Consider the following 14626-nt stretch of genomic DNA (forward strand, 5'->3'; position numbering starts at 1 on the left):
TAAATAGATCATGTTAGCCTAGCTTCCATTAGCTCTGTACTTTTACTGCACAATATTCTAATTCAGTTTAGAGATAATATTATAATGTGTTTAAACAAGTCATTAAAGAATTTAAAATTTATGGGGTGGTATTTTAATTTTTTTTCAGATTTTTTTTTTTTTTTTAGACACAGGAATCCTAATTTATGAACTGACAATTGAAGATTACAGCAGAGTTTCCACCGTCAGCTGCAATCAATGCTTGAAAGTATGCAAGCACAAGTTATGATGGGGCGGTTTGCAAACGAAGCGGCATGTGTGACGTACGTGGGCCTGATTGGGGCCACGGGAGCTGTCCAGTGCTGAAAATCGATGCACGGCCTGCAGGGACAATCGACAGGCACGAAGAGGAGTGAGGTAGGAGGGGGTGAGGGGTGGGGGGGGGGAGGCTTGGGTGACGAACCCCAACCCTAAACTGTAAAATGATTTTATCCATTCAGCTGTTTTACCCTCTCCCTGTTTACACTAGCCACATGTTTTACAGTCGGCTTACTCAGCCAGATGAACGTTTTGTTGAACTATCGATCAACGTGTTTCTGAGCGTTTGGGTTATATTTGAGTTTAAATAGGGATTCAAAATTGTTTTATATTTTCAGATTTGGATAAAAATTTAGATCAATACAGCAAGTAGGCAAGATAGTCGGCATTTATTTTATGTTCGACTTATTGGTCATATTTCAATACTCTAAATAAATGATGACACTCACCTTGATGTTCCTGCAGTGTGAATCATTCGGGAACTGTCATTGCCGTCATCCTGAGTCTGGTCGCTGCTCGCTTTTCTCTAATATTTTCGCAACTTCTTTTTGCGTGCTTTGTCTTGCACAAACTTGTAAATGTCTCCAATGTGAGCTTGGTCATCGTTGCTCCATAACGGTGAAGAGTTTCACTGCTGCCTCGAGCTTGGGCATCTGCCTCGATCTGTGCGTGCCTGTGTGAGTGTGTGTATGCGTGTTTGAGCGAGAGAGATCATGAGAGAGAGAGAAAGAGAGAGAGGTATGACTATCTTCCAATTTGTATTTGCTATTGTTTTGCCCATTGTGTGGAAATATGTTGTGATTTAGCATGTAGCCAACTCAGGCTTGACTCGAAACATCACGATTTTTTTTCAATATTATTGTGAAATTTCCAAGGTTTTGAATTTGGAAAGCTACTTAGAATCGTGTGCTGTCCGAAATGTTCTGAAGAATGTGGTCTTTCCATCTTGAGGGGCTTGCTTGGACAAGAATCAAATAAAAGATCATTTCAATTTGAATATGTACACACACAAGTCACACTGTATTGGTGGACTATAGGTGAGTAAAATTTGAAGATAAAATTATAAATTCATTATTTGTATTTTCTCCATTATTTTGCATTATTTCGAAAATGGGCATTTGCGCCGTTGTGGGAGTGAACACAGCTGGCTTATTTCGTGGCCAATCGCAGCAACTCCTTTCATTCCTTTTAAATTTACCTCAAGAGGGGCTATGTGTGGAATTAGAAAAATTCATTTAAATTAAAAAAAAAAAAATCTCATTCTAATTCCTCGATTGTCCCATACTTTAAAGATAACTGCACAGAGCCCAATGCCTCACGACACTGATCTACCCTGAGCCGACCTCAGATTCAAACCAGTGCCAAAAGAAGTGATTAAGTTAGTTGAGAGTCATTATGTGCTGATTAAGCAGATGTTATATAACAGTTACACGTGCTGGTAATTACGACAATCTTAATAGTTCATAAGGTCTTCATAGTGTCCTTAGGCTGTGTCCAAAATCACGCAACCTTTGGAGAGAAAATAATTACCATAAACAAATCGCCTGTGTGTACAAGTTTCTTTTAGCCTGTGTTTTGATACAGTTTGCATACCAGACCAAACTTTTTAGTTTCCATGGAAACTGTATCTTCGCTTTTCTCTGTGTGTATAAATACACATACTCTCCCGCCGCGCAGTTTATTTTTAAAATATATTCTTTTTAGTTTGCTGAAACAACAGGTGGGTGTTTTAAGTGCGTGGGAGGGATCCTGTATTGCAGCGCCCAGAAACGTGGGCTGAAGGTCAGAGGTCAGAGATTCGCCCGCGTGGGCTGAGAAAAGGAACGAGTGGGCCGAGATGAACTCGCAGTCCAAGTAACACATTTGAATGAAGCAGATAAGTCGTCACTGTTTTTTTTTTTTTAAACCACTTGGTGATTTATACAGTCGTGGCTTTAAATATATTTATTCCAAAACATGTACACTTATACAGGAGCAATGGACAATTTTCTTTTCCCCCCAGACACAAAGCTCACTGAGAAGATCAGGGATTGAATTAACCATCAGAAGCCTTCATTTGCATCATGGTAACTCTCCTCTTTAGTCCATTTTTAGATTTCTTAGGCAGATGATGAGGTTTGTTGGTGTATTTTTTTTTTTTGGGGGGGGGGGGTCTCAGTGGCCTTGCTTGATGACTCCCAAGCTTGCATGTCATGCCAATTATTCACTTTGAGGGCTCATCCAGGTCAACTTGTTTATAGAAAAGCAGGCCGAGGGGGGCGTGAAAAGTGTGCGCGCGTGCGTGTGTGTGTCCTAGAGTGGTTCTCCCTGTGAATGAATTAATTTAATCTAAACTTTAATATTAAAAAAAAAAAACTTGAAGGAGATTTGTCAATCTAGCAAGATGAAGTAAATGATTCTTCAGTTTTCAATTCCACCGTTAGATGATTTATTCGTTAAACGATTATTTTAGTGGTTGTTGTTTGGATTGATGTGGAACGTCATGGCATCATACTGGAAGTTGGATATATAATACAAGATGCCTTCTTAGAGTTAAAAAGTGTTTATTATAAGAACAACAGCCTTCTTGTATTGGCTGTACAACTGTATCTAACGTTGTGGTTTGTAAGTCAAATCATGCAAAACATATTTTAAGTGTTATCAAGGAGACAGTGTACTTGGAAATCACTTAGTCTCGGGGGCTTGGTATCAGCGGATACCTAAATTATGCAGTGTTGTACTATAAGTATTAGTTACAGTTTTAAATATATTATGATATTGCTTAATATATAGCAAATTATGTGATACCATAATAAGTACCCTTTGAGAAACTTTAAGGTAGAAGTAGTTTGTGAGCTAACTGCTGTTTATAAACACACACAAAAATAGTTAGTTGCCTGTTAATTGTTATTGCCAACCTTTTTAATTATAGCCATTTTCTGCTTTGGCTTCATAGTTGTTATTTTTTATTTATTTTATTTTTTTTAAATGGGTTGAATTCACACAGAATTGCTGGCTCTAAAAGGACGCCCCCCTGTGGCTTGAATCTCAAAGTGACCTTAACACTTGGAACATTTGTTGGTACAGGTACAGATATAATTTTATTATTTAAATATTCTGGAATTGATTAGATTGAACATATTAATAATCAATTCAACCGTGTTTAAGGCCAATTCCCCACTCTATTTTTAATTTGGGTTTTAGGTCATGTGGGTTTAAATGTTTCTTGTAGGCTCAGGTTATCCAACCAAAATTGTCATTTCCTTTTAGATCTGCATTCGTATTATTAGGACCATAGATAATATATAGATATTGGAAATGCCAATGAGTCCACAGGCACAAAATGGCATTCCATTGCCTGCTATACACCTCCATTAATTTAATTTTGCAGTTACTAGGCAGACTCAGATAAAAGGCCTTATTACCAAATTCATACTGTTTGTACTAGTGTGCTCTGTTCCAGGATCAGATGGTGTCGTTGTCTTTTATTTCACGTCCATGCTGATTCACTGTCATGGCAACCATCTGTGTAGCAACCTCGCCTTCTCCATAAGACAGCTGTCAGAAGTCAGTCCACTTTGTAAAGATGATGGTATCGGATATAACGTAGTCTCCATGTGGGCCCGTGGGAGAACCAATCAACTTTAGTTTGGAAGAACTCAACCAAGGAACAATGCATCAAAGTACCAGAACAACTATTTGAACCTAAAGGAAACTTCTCCAGAGAGGAACCAAACCTTTCAAGAAGGTAAAAACTATTGACAACATAGGCTTTGATTGAGATGCTTCTGTATGATCCTGAGCATAATTTTAATTAACAATTTTTTAAATTAAATTTTTAAACGAGAGATGCAAGTAAACTTTGCCAGATAATCTTTTTGTGCTGATTCTGATGATGCCCACATTTCTAATTAATAAGAAATCTGAAATGTGATGTCATTCTGTTTATATCATTTCATTTTCAATAACATGCCCTGATCAACAAGTTAACAATTAATTAAAATGTTTTAATACTTGTTATTCTCATTATACCAAGAGTCTCCTGGGAAATAAGTCCACACTAATATTAACTGAAAGCTAGTCAATCATAATTTAATAATGACTCAATGGCAGATGCCGGAGGACGACAGGCGACATGTCTCTACCATCTGAGGACTTCTATTGCCGGCGTTTCCAGCCCAACACCTTTGACCCGTCTCGTTGCAGCACCTGCTTACGGCCAGATCACATGCACCTTAACACTGCACCTGAAGATGCTTCACAAAAGTGGGTGTGTACATGACACAATCAAAAACCTCTGTGTTACACCGCATGCGCCACAACTTAGACCTGCTTTTAGATGGTCTAAAGTTTAGTCCACTTCCAGCCAACAAATTATTAGGAGTGCCAAGGAAAAGAAAATACTAGAACGCCTAGCACGAGGTGGTGACACATCGGCTTGATTGAGGTCATGATATCAACCAAGTGAAACAACAAGGTGCTGTTGGAATCTATATGATTAATTGATGATAGTTCATCGGAAGCAAAGGGAATCTGTTGTAATATGAGATGACCATATGACACTTATGGTCCACCAAGAAATAACATTGAGTTCATTTGAAGTAATTTTATTTCTAAATACATAAGGAGCAGGATGGACTTTGAAATCTGGAGGATCAAAACGTATCCACTAATGAGGCAAAAAAGGGATCAAAATAAGAGTCATGTGGGCGGTTCTTACAATGCAAAAGAGAAATGAAATAATAATGAGGGTGAGCAGGGACTAGCTTGTGTTACGCCCGGCGTGCAGTAGAGGCGTTAGCTCCGCCAGATGAATGAAGAGGGTCATAATTGTTGGTGGAAGCTGATTTGGATGGAAGATAGAGGTGACAGTAAGTGCAATTTGTCGTATTGTATTGTGAAAAATATTATTTTAATGTGGTCTAATTAAATTGCAATTCATTCTTTTCCAATCTTTCTCTGCCGTGTCACTTTTCATTATTGGCGCGAGCTAAGTCGCTATAATGACCAAAGAAAAATTGGACGGACTAAAAATATATCATTTTCCCAGATTGATGATTGTATTGTGTTTTTTCAGGAGTTGGCTGATGATGAGCAAGTTTCATCTGAAGTGAACTCAAGTGCCAGCGGTGATGACGTCACAGATGCTTGGACCTACGAGTGGAGTCTTGTCCGCAGTTTGAGTCCTGAGTGCGAACTTGATATCTGTGACGCTGACACACAATCTAGGTGACACGTTATCTATGTCCTTAAGCCTGTTTTTTTTTTTTTACTTCCGCATCGGCACACACTTAGCACCCAATTTGTTGTTGTCCTTCTCCCTCATTTTTCAGCTCTACAAATAATAGCCACAGTCCAGAGAGGAGCAGGTCCCCAAGTTCAGAAAGGAATTGTGTCACCCTCGGAGATATGACCCGGATGGACCCTTCTCCCATTCGCAGTGCTGGGAGTCCCTGGATGGACGAGAGGAGAGGCAGGAACAGATCCCGCAGAACTTCAGGTCACTCTGCACATAACACGACACTGGCAAAAATTCTAAAAAGTCATTTGATATTACAAAGCAATTTTCCGCAGCTTACCTCATTTCGATTCCGGTGATTCAAATATTTGGATTTCAGAGTCCAGAGGAGTCAGGGAACAAGAAAGTGGCTACTTCTCTCCAGACCGAAGAACTGATAGTGAACATCTGACAGAGGACGTCAACAAAAAATCTTATCGCTACTACGAGAGGGGTCGTCCACTCCCCAACAATTACGTCCCTGAACCCAAAGCCTCTGTCCCGTATCGGAACATCAATCTCGGTATTCCCTCCCAGAGGAGGAACCCTGAAACGTACATGCTGGACACTTGGAGAAGCGAATCTCCTCAGAGGTATTCATACCACTCCAATTTCCGAAAGGAGACCGAGTCATCGAGGAACTCTCCAACACGTCATAGCTCAGTGAGCCCAGACAGACACAAGAGCTCAGACCACCGAATACGTTCTCTCTCCAGAAGCGAGACTCGATCTCATGGCTCGTCTCACCTTCCCTCTCAGCGTACATCCAGCAGGTCCAGCTCATCACGTAGACGAGGCTCCTTTGCCTCTCGAACGGTGTCACCGTCCAGACTAACAGCTTCTCACAAGCGCACCGACTCCTTTTCACAAAACGGAGGCTATGAAGCACAAGGAGGATGTAGCCGAGAATCCAAAAGCCCATCACAAGCTTCCAACAAGCATAGTTTAGACTCTGAGAGGCTCTACAGAAATCTGGAGTCCATCTCCCGCCGTACCTCCTCCTCAATATTTCAACAGAACACAAATGAGGGATTCCAAAGATCTCCTCGAACCAGAGAAGGCTCTCTGTCTAGAAATGGCTCACACAGCAACACCTCACCAAAACTAAGCGCCTCTCCTGGATCCTGGCAGGGATCTTCACAGTCTGTGCTGGGCATTCCCATCTCTCGTAGTTTGAAACATGGCACGGATCACCAAGGGTCGGCTGGGTCGCCGCCACCTGTCGCGATCACGGAAATGGACGAGAGCAAAACTACAAAGATCAGCCGTGACAGAAGCAGGAGTAACGTGAGGAGCGGCATGGAGGCCTTGCTCCTCTCTGAACCCAAGACGGCTGCTCAAGAGCTCGAGGAGGTAAGTCACATGCATTTTATGAAGTTGACCCACTTGCCACAAAATTAGGCACCCCTGCTTTTCTAACTCTGAGGTGGGGATGACATTGGAAGACTACATCGTACTGGCTGACATTCCGACAATCCAAGTGGAGTCAGAGGAAGACTTGCCAGGTCTGACGAAGAGGAACCAGAGTCCAAGTCCTTGTAGAGAGCAAAGGTTTCGGACTCAAAGGTTGGTGGTGGCATCATAACTTTACCGTAAAATACAATGATTGCTTGTGTGGGGTGAAAGATTAGCAAAAGCTCCTATTGTAAACTTATATTAGTTATTATTTTCACTAATTATTTATGGTCATTGTTAATTAAAATATTTTTGGGAGGGTAGATTTTGATGGATTATATTGGGAGCATGAAACTGAATGAGATTTAAGAGTGACATTGTTACATTGTTAAAATTAACTTTTTTTTTTAACAACTTTTATATGCAATCGTATAGCCATCAACCTCAGGCCGACTTCTACAGTTGGAATTTTCCTTCGGATGAGAGAGGCAGAGGTAGAGAGCGAGGGAGAGACAGGAGAGAGAAGAAGGACTCGGAGAACGGTCGCTTATCACAAAGACAGTCAACATCTCTCCGTACACAGGTGCCATTTTTTTTTTTTAAAACCAAAACATCAACAATCTATTTAACACTGCGGTCATTCCATCACAGAATTCAGACAAGCAAAGTGGGGAGCAGAGAGACTCGAAGTCGGATGAGCGAGGACTTCACGACTGTCCGCAGACACAGGTGAAGCTCTTGTGTAGGAGGAAGAAAATGGTGTATTTTTATTTACATTTTTGTAGAATCATTCAACCAACACAGCCATAGTAAAAACTTCATTTCATGTCTAATTTCACTGATCCCCACTCTTACATTGGATACCATCAACCATGTGAGTAGTTTTTCTTTTTTTTTTCATTTTCTTTTGTTCACACTTTAATAGGATGGATTTTTTTTAAATACAACTAAGCCCAGCCTTTTTGTTTTGTATTCTTTATTGCTCCCAACACACGCAATTTATTTTACTATAATTACGTACATCCTCTTTATAGTAAACCTCTTCAGCCACCATATGAAGAAATATCAGCTTTTTCTCTATTTATTCTAATAGTGGCACACACTAGTCTAGAGTTTTTTTTTTGTAAGTTTGGTCTTCTTTGTTTCATCTGTCGTAACTGACACGGAAACCACAATAAAATGCTCACTCATACTTCCGTTTCCAGATGCCGCGACTCTGAAGGGGTGGATGTCTCGACTGGATGAAAACGACAAGGTCAAAATAATTTATTTTTTATCTTCATTCATTTTGTACAATTGCCACCAATATATTGGAAACCTTTTTTTTTTTTTTTTTATAGTGGAGGAAACACTGGTTTGTTCTGGATGATGAGTCGCTGAGATATTACAAGGACCCAGAGGCTGAGGAGGTATTTGATAAAGCACAAACGGCCACTTATCACTGATGCCAGACGGAACCCTCTTAGCACTTTTCAGGAAACCAAAAACACGACATGTTTGTTAAGCTATTAATATATTGCACTGCATCAATAAAGAAAGTGAAGCCATTTTCAACATTTGGTCAATACATGGGGACTGATGGGGACTGATGGTACAGATTTGAAAAAATGAAAATAAAAATTGACTAAATTCGGATAAAGAAGGTTTCCTGCCTGACAATGATTTTGAGATTTCTTATACTTGTTATTTAACTGTATGTTGCATCATTTGCTTTTTTTTTTTTTAGGGCTTCCCAAATTCTGATTTATTCATGGTATCTCATAACTCAAGTTTTCTATGAATTCATTGACTATTTGTTTTCTTCTTGTGCAATAGTCAGATGACTTGGACGGAGAAATTCACTTATCCACTTGTGTCAACGTGTCAGACTGGGACGTGGAAAAAAACTACGGGCTCCAGATTCAAGTATTGTACTTTTTTTCCCCCCCTCCACTTGGCTAATTGACTTACAAAATGTATCAGCATTGTTTATTACCCTGCTCAGTTTCATATCTATTATACGTTTGACTGCTTCCTGTTTAACGATGTGTGTGCGTGTGCGTGTGTGTGCGTGTGTGTGTGTTTACTGGGTCTTTTGATTACTTCTAGACAAAGAGGGCAGTGTTCACTCTCTCTGCAGTGACCTCTAGATTGCGGCGGAACTGGGTGACGTTACTGAAGCAGGCCATCCAGAACAACACGCAGTGAGTGTGGCTCCATACTGGAAACTGGCTTGAAAGAAGAAAAAAAATAGCCTGTGGTAAAAGCCTGTAGAGTCTAAAAATACCTTTTCTGACATGTTTTAGATCATATTCCAATCCCAAAATACATCATTTACCCTTAGGGGTTGGTTAAAGAAGATAGATTACTGTTTTGTAAAAAAGAAAAAGATAATAATCCAAAATATGGTAAAGGCCAAAACACTTTTACATCACAATGAAATAAAAAAATCGCTACTCAAAAAGCATTAAAAATTGATTGACTGTAATAAAACCAGCTCCATCCTATTTTCTCAGTTCTGTGTTTTTAGTTTTGGATTTTTGCCATTTGCTAAAAAGGCTTATACATCAATGTCGATAGGTTGAGACCACTTATTTGTGGGGGTGTTCCGGAAAGTAAATTCCGCCACAATAAATATGACTACAAGAAACAAAAAACACACACATTTGATTATAATATCCCGTTATTCTCATCTCTTCCAAGAATAAAGGAATGTCGCAAGGAGTCGGAAATTCCCGGGTTCATCAAAGACGTGCGTTTGGGTGGTCTGTCGACGACGAGGCCTCCTATCTTTCTTCTGATGTGTAACCTTAGCCCCTTCACTTTGCCCCGTTCTCCCCTCAGCCAATCAGAAAGCGGCAGCCAGAAAGAGAACCCCCTCTCCCGCGGCCCGTCGTCATGCCAACCGGCTGCTCGCTTCACCTGTTCCGACATCACAGCTGCCCGCTCCCCTCCGGTTGAAGGCCTCCATCCGCCAGCAGACGTGGACGTGCATGCGGAGGTGAGCTCAGAACCTCTCAGACGAGAAGAACAGGAAGAGGGTTGGGACCGGGATTGGGCTAAACGGCTGGAGGAGAGGAACAAGTGGTTTGAGGACGCTGCCCCCTTCAGCGAGATGAGCAGCCGGTGGGACTGCATGGAGCTGAAGAGGGGGAGTGTACCCGTGCCCGTCATTGACCCTACGGACACAGAGGTCAACAGGAAGTGGATGGAATTTGAGAGCCTGTCATTTAGGGACATGAGCGCGCAGTCACTCATCGGAGTCCAGGCCTCTGATTCTCGTGTTGACACCCAGAACTGTCACTCAAGAACCAACAAGGACGAAGGTTTTGTCACCAGTTCCCCAAGTGACTTCTCAAGGGAGGCTCTCGCAACTGTAAACGGGTCACACATTGTTCAAACAAACACAGCCGAAGCCCTTCAAAAGGAGGTGAGGAATGTATTTGGACACTTTTACTTGCAGGGCCGGAGCAGGACTCATTTTCATAGCTCACACAGAGCGGCTCATTTAGGTTCATGACGTTTCCATGAAGATATCTGAAATAGCTTACTAACAATATTCATATTGTAAATGATGACAAATCAAAATAATTGAAGGTGCTCACAAGATCAGTGTTTATGTCAACAAATATGAGAATGGAAATAGTTCAAATGGACAAAAAAGATGTTTCACCTTCATAACAAAAGATCTTCGGTTAAATTTTGGGCGATTAAAGATGTCTTCGATGACCAAGAAGAAATCAGATTGCCATCTATCCAATTTCTGTGGATCACATTACCTGAGTCATTAAAAATCTAGAATCGCTTGAGCACTATTCTAATAAAAATGCCTAACGGAGTTCCATTTCCATTCATCTTCTCCATTTTCATCTTACAGGCACTGTCGCTTAGAGAGCAAATGGAGAGTATTAAAAGAGAGCGTCCCGCCAAGCTGATAAACGTGGACAGTCCATGTGGACCCGGGGCCCCCTGCGTGGCCCGGCTTGAAGCCATGGAAGCATCCCATCGCAAAGAACTGCGAGAGCTGCAGGAAAAACACGAGAAGGAGATCGGCGAGTTAGAGGGACGAAAAAACAAAACGCTGGAGGAGGAACGGCAAGCTTCTGCTAAAGGTTGAGTCTAAAGACCATTTATTAAAAATGGGATCATTGTATATTTTAAAAATAAAATATTATAAAACACAATGAAAAGATAACAGCTCCCATGGTAACAGACATCTGGTGGTAGTGAGCCATGTGATGTTTTAGCACGAGGCAGGAGTTATTTCCTGACTGGCAAACATTATTATTACAGCCATGGAGGCCCTGAAAGCAGCCCACAAAGAGGAGCTGGAGAAGGCCAGTCGGCTGCCTGGGGGAGACGCACGTGTGGAGGCATCTTGCAGAAGCCACATGTACCAAATCATACATTCTCGCCGTGACGCCGTGTGTCCTCGTGTTCCAGTTCACCACACTTGTGTACTGTATACTGCAAGGCATCAAACTATGGCCCACGGGCCAAATTTGGCCCGTAGTGTAATTATATTTGGCCCACCAGGATAAATTCTTCATCTATGTGTCAATACTAAAATTACAAATTGTTAAGATGTCGATAGCAAGTTTTTTCTTTTTACCGTAAATTTTTTGTTATTCGACGTTCATACATTTATTTGTTTGTCAGGTCGCCGGTGGACGTGTGGCATCGTGATTTGGATGTCCTGTCTGAGCGTTTCTCCGAGAAATGTATGCAGCTGAGCATCACCGAGCAGAGCAGCCAAAGAAAAGAAAGCGATCTGGAATGCAAAGAAAGAGAGTTGCAACAGCTTTGGAGCGAGAACCAGGTCAATGATTTCCAGAACTCTATATGGTGTACTATAAACAACTTCAATTATGCTCACCCCGTTTGATTGTGCAACATTGCTTAACCTCATCAGTCAAAGCATATAAGTGACTTTTTTTTTTTCTTTTTCTCAGGAGCTTAAAGCCAAGCTGGCCGAAGAGATTAGCCGCATGCGCTATTTCATCACAGGACAGAGACCGGACGTGCGGTCCCTTGGCAACGTGGCATCAGAAGTTGAGGTAGTGACGGCGGTAATCTGTGGCTGAATTCAAATTCATGCAATTTCAACTCTTACGTAAAAAAACGTAGGGAAACTGTGACCAGCTGGCCGCACCCTGGCCTAGTTCTATTGTTTTGTTTTAATTGTACCTGAAATTGGATTTGGCAGACGTGTGCTGAGGGATTTTGGATCCAATTTAAAGAGATAAATTGTTAGAGCAAGGGTGCTTAATGTGTTGCCTTCCATCCCAGTAATGAGTCCCTGATGCATCATTATCATACTTTATTTATCATGGCCTTGTTAGTTTCCCTATGTTTGGTTTCATTGAGCAGCGCACACTGCCCTCTACTGGTTGACCAGCGAATCGCTCTAGAATGGCGCTCCCCACGCTAACGATTTTAAAACCGTTCTAACCAAATTCTCGTCATGCATAAAATAGCAGCTATAAATCATCATCCGTCAGGGTGGCTTTTTTTTCTTTTTTTTTTTATTAAGCATTTTTATGGGACTTGTCAGAATGCTTATGATCCTGAGAAATGATTTTAACAGTAATGACTCATTGTTTTTTTTTTTAATAACAGCTAATAAATGTGCATTAGCATGATTTTAAAATCATGAGGCGTGTAGTTTCCACTTTGATTGTTCTGACAGCTGTAAAAGATAGCAAGTTGGTGCAAATATTAGCTACTTTGTCCCATATAAAAATAATTATAATCTATATTTTTATATAGGACAAAGAAGCTAATATTTGCACCAACTTGCTATATAAAATAATTATAATCTATAATATTTTTATTCTCTATGTCCAAAGCCTCAGTCCAAAACATATTCAAGCTCCTTGACCGTTTCCCCTCTTAGATGGTGCTCCGAGCCAAAGAAAATGAGGTGCAGTCTCTTAAGAAAGAGGTCAACTGCCTTCAAAGTGAAGTCCAGTCTCTCACTAAGGTATGGATACAAACACCATGTCACTGGCCCCGGCATTATGGCCAAGGCTAGATTATCTTAGCAAGGAGTGTTCAATTATGCTTTTTTTAGGAGAAGCAGGCAGCCTATGAGCGCTACAAGGAGGCTTATGTGGAGCTGAGTGATTTGAAGGGTCGAAGCAGGTTGGAGGTGGATGCTCTCAATGAACACTTGAGACTAGTCAATGCTGCACGACAGTAGAAAGCGAGGGAAGCCTGTGACCAATGAAGCAAACTAGTAAAAACCTCATTCAATCCAAATAAAGAAAATTCCACACAAGTGATGCAACAAAACTTGTGACGCCACCACGCAGATGGTTTTCGACTTGCTTTATTGAGTTCACAAGATGCAAACAAGAGTGAATGCTTTTAATTATTTAAGCCTCACATGATATGAGAATTTGTAAAATATGTTAAGGTGACAGATAGTGTAGAGGACAGAGGAAAGAGATGGGCAGAGGTAGGTGGATGCATCTGGAAGGATAAATGCCTCATCTTCCTCATTTTTCTTCTGCCTTATGATATTCTTGGACTCAACAATGCACCTTGTACATAATAAAAAAAATACAGGTCAAGTTGAAGAATGCAACACAAACTAAAACAGCACAAATTTGGGCATGCCTTACCCAAGGTTGCATAAATCAATGTCAGTTCAGTCGTCGTCGTCATCATCCTCTGGAACGAAGATGTCATGCTCCTCCAAGAGAGCGGCAAAGTTCTTGCTGATTAGAGTTCCCACATAGAGAAATGGCACCACCACTGCAGTCATGCGGATGAGACCGAAGGGTGTCTAACGGGAATAATGGCAAAATATGGATGTTAGACTTTAAAAAGTGGATTACCCAAGATTAATATTTGTAGATGCATATGGATTCGTGTTTGTGCACTAATCTGATTACACATGATCATAATCGAGTAATTAAAACCCAACAGGGAAGGTTAATATGAACTAACAAAAAATACTGTACTTTCTTTAGGTCATATGGGAGCACAAGGGGGGGAAATATTTGAATTATAAATATTGGCAATCACTCAACGCTGACAGGTACAGTACTGGATTAGTCATCGTTTGCGCTGGACATTTTTGCGCATACGGCAAAAAAAAAAAAAAAAAGCAGGATTTGGTAGGAGCGTTTTCCTTGAAGAGCTCGACAAGTAATATAATATTAGTTAAATTTACGATAATTGGAATGCTTTTTTTTTCCCGGAGAGAGTAATTTCAATCATCTGCTATTATTTTTATTATATAGCCAAAAAGTACTTCCGCATATTGCCTGTAACTTGTGTAAACACGCGTTCATTGGCTCATTTGACAAATACAGAGCCGTATCAGCATAGCGATTGGCTAAAAAAGATGTCATAAAAAGTAAAATTCCGCCCACACGGTTAGTCATTTTCCTCGCATTGACAAGACGACCTCCAAAACACTTACTTTATCTGGTTTCGGTAGGACTGCCCCCGATGATGACGAAACTGCATTCCGAGTTTGCGTTGTCCTGTTTAGATATGATGTTTTTGAAGCATTGTTACGAGCCAGTAGTCCAGCATTCCTGATGTTAGGTCGCAGGGAGATCCGTAAAATACTCGTCGCCATTTTTCCTAGTGTAAAATTGTGGGCGGTGTCAAAAAATGACGTTCCGGGTGTTTCCTTTTGATGACGTCAGTTTCATTAGCAGCCTTTATCGTACACGGGGTCGA

General features: G+C 40.9%; 2 protein-coding genes across 4 annotated transcripts; one reads left to right on the forward strand and one right to left on the reverse strand.

Annotated features, from left to right (window-relative positions):
- The first annotated feature begins 918 nt into the window (after positions 1 to 918).
- LOC133151538 (TRIO and F-actin-binding protein-like) lies at positions 919 to 13237 on the forward strand. Of its 3 annotated transcripts, XR_009713931.1 has the most exons (14): positions 919 to 1035; positions 2002 to 2363; positions 3284 to 3363; positions 3725 to 4024; positions 4390 to 4546; positions 5354 to 5505; positions 5625 to 5776; positions 5895 to 6907; positions 6981 to 7120; positions 7385 to 7532; positions 7601 to 7678; positions 8155 to 8204; positions 8290 to 8358; positions 8765 to 8835. XR_009713931.1 is itself a non-coding variant. In XM_061274660.1 (13 exons), the coding sequence occupies exons 3-13, from the start codon at positions 8178 to 8180 to the stop codon at positions 13128 to 13130; spliced, it is 1683 nt and encodes a 560-aa protein (XP_061130644.1). In that variant the 5' UTR covers positions 7471 to 7532; positions 7601 to 7678; positions 8155 to 8177; the 3' UTR covers positions 13131 to 13237. The 3 variants fall into 3 exon arrangements, 2 of the variants coding, with proteins under 2 accessions (XP_061130644.1, XP_061130645.1); XM_061274660.1 differs by lacking the exons at positions 919 to 1035; positions 2002 to 2363; positions 3284 to 3363; ... (4 more) ...; positions 5895 to 6907; positions 6981 to 7120 and adding exons at positions 9038 to 9132; positions 9773 to 10358; positions 10806 to 11040; ... (3 more) ...; positions 12825 to 12911; positions 13002 to 13237 and having other exon boundaries at positions 7471 to 7532; positions 8765 to 8854; XM_061274661.1 differs by lacking the exons at positions 919 to 1035; positions 2002 to 2363; positions 3284 to 3363; ... (4 more) ...; positions 5895 to 6907; positions 6981 to 7120 and adding exons at positions 9038 to 9132; positions 9773 to 9929; positions 10806 to 11040; ... (3 more) ...; positions 12825 to 12911; positions 13002 to 13237 and having other exon boundaries at positions 7471 to 7532; positions 8765 to 8854.
- Positions 13238 to 13243: 6 nt separating this feature from the next.
- Positions 13244 to 14552, reverse strand: smdt1b (single-pass membrane protein with aspartate-rich tail 1b). The gene is made up of 3 exons (XM_061274673.1): positions 14361 to 14552; positions 13555 to 13718; positions 13244 to 13473 (listed from the first exon to the last, which is right to left on the reverse strand). Exons 1-2 carry the CDS (start codon positions 14520 to 14522, stop codon positions 13581 to 13583), a joined length of 300 nt encoding a protein of 99 aa, XP_061130657.1. The 5' UTR covers positions 14523 to 14552; the 3' UTR covers positions 13244 to 13473; positions 13555 to 13580.
- Between the last annotated feature and the right edge of the window lie 74 nt (positions 14553 to 14626).

This window comes from Syngnathus typhle, linkage group LG3 (assembly GCF_033458585.1).
Source record: "Syngnathus typhle isolate RoL2023-S1 ecotype Sweden linkage group LG3, RoL_Styp_1.0, whole genome shotgun sequence".
NCBI classification, from domain to species: domain Eukaryota; kingdom Metazoa; phylum Chordata; class Actinopteri; order Syngnathiformes; family Syngnathidae; genus Syngnathus; species Syngnathus typhle.

Excerpts from the sequence above, each read along its gene's own strand:
- smdt1b (XM_061274673.1), bottom strand. The coding sequence starts at position 14,522 with ATGGCGACGAGTATTTTACGGATCTCCCTGCGACCTAACATCAGGAAT. Across the intron at positions 13,719-14,360 it reads TCCTACCGAAACCAGATAAA|ACACCCTTCGGTCTCATCCG; the intron begins GTAAGTGTTTTG and ends TATTCCCGTTAG.
- LOC133151538 (XM_061274660.1), top strand. The coding sequence starts at position 8,178 with ATGTCTCGACTGGATGAAAACGACAAG. Across the intron at positions 8,205-8,289 it reads GACTGGATGAAAACGACAAG|TGGAGGAAACACTGGTTTGT; the intron begins GTCAAAATAATT and ends TTTTTTTTATAG. Across the intron at positions 10,359-10,805 it reads CCGAAGCCCTTCAAAAGGAG|GCACTGTCGCTTAGAGAGCA; the intron begins GTGAGGAATGTA and ends TTCATCTTACAG.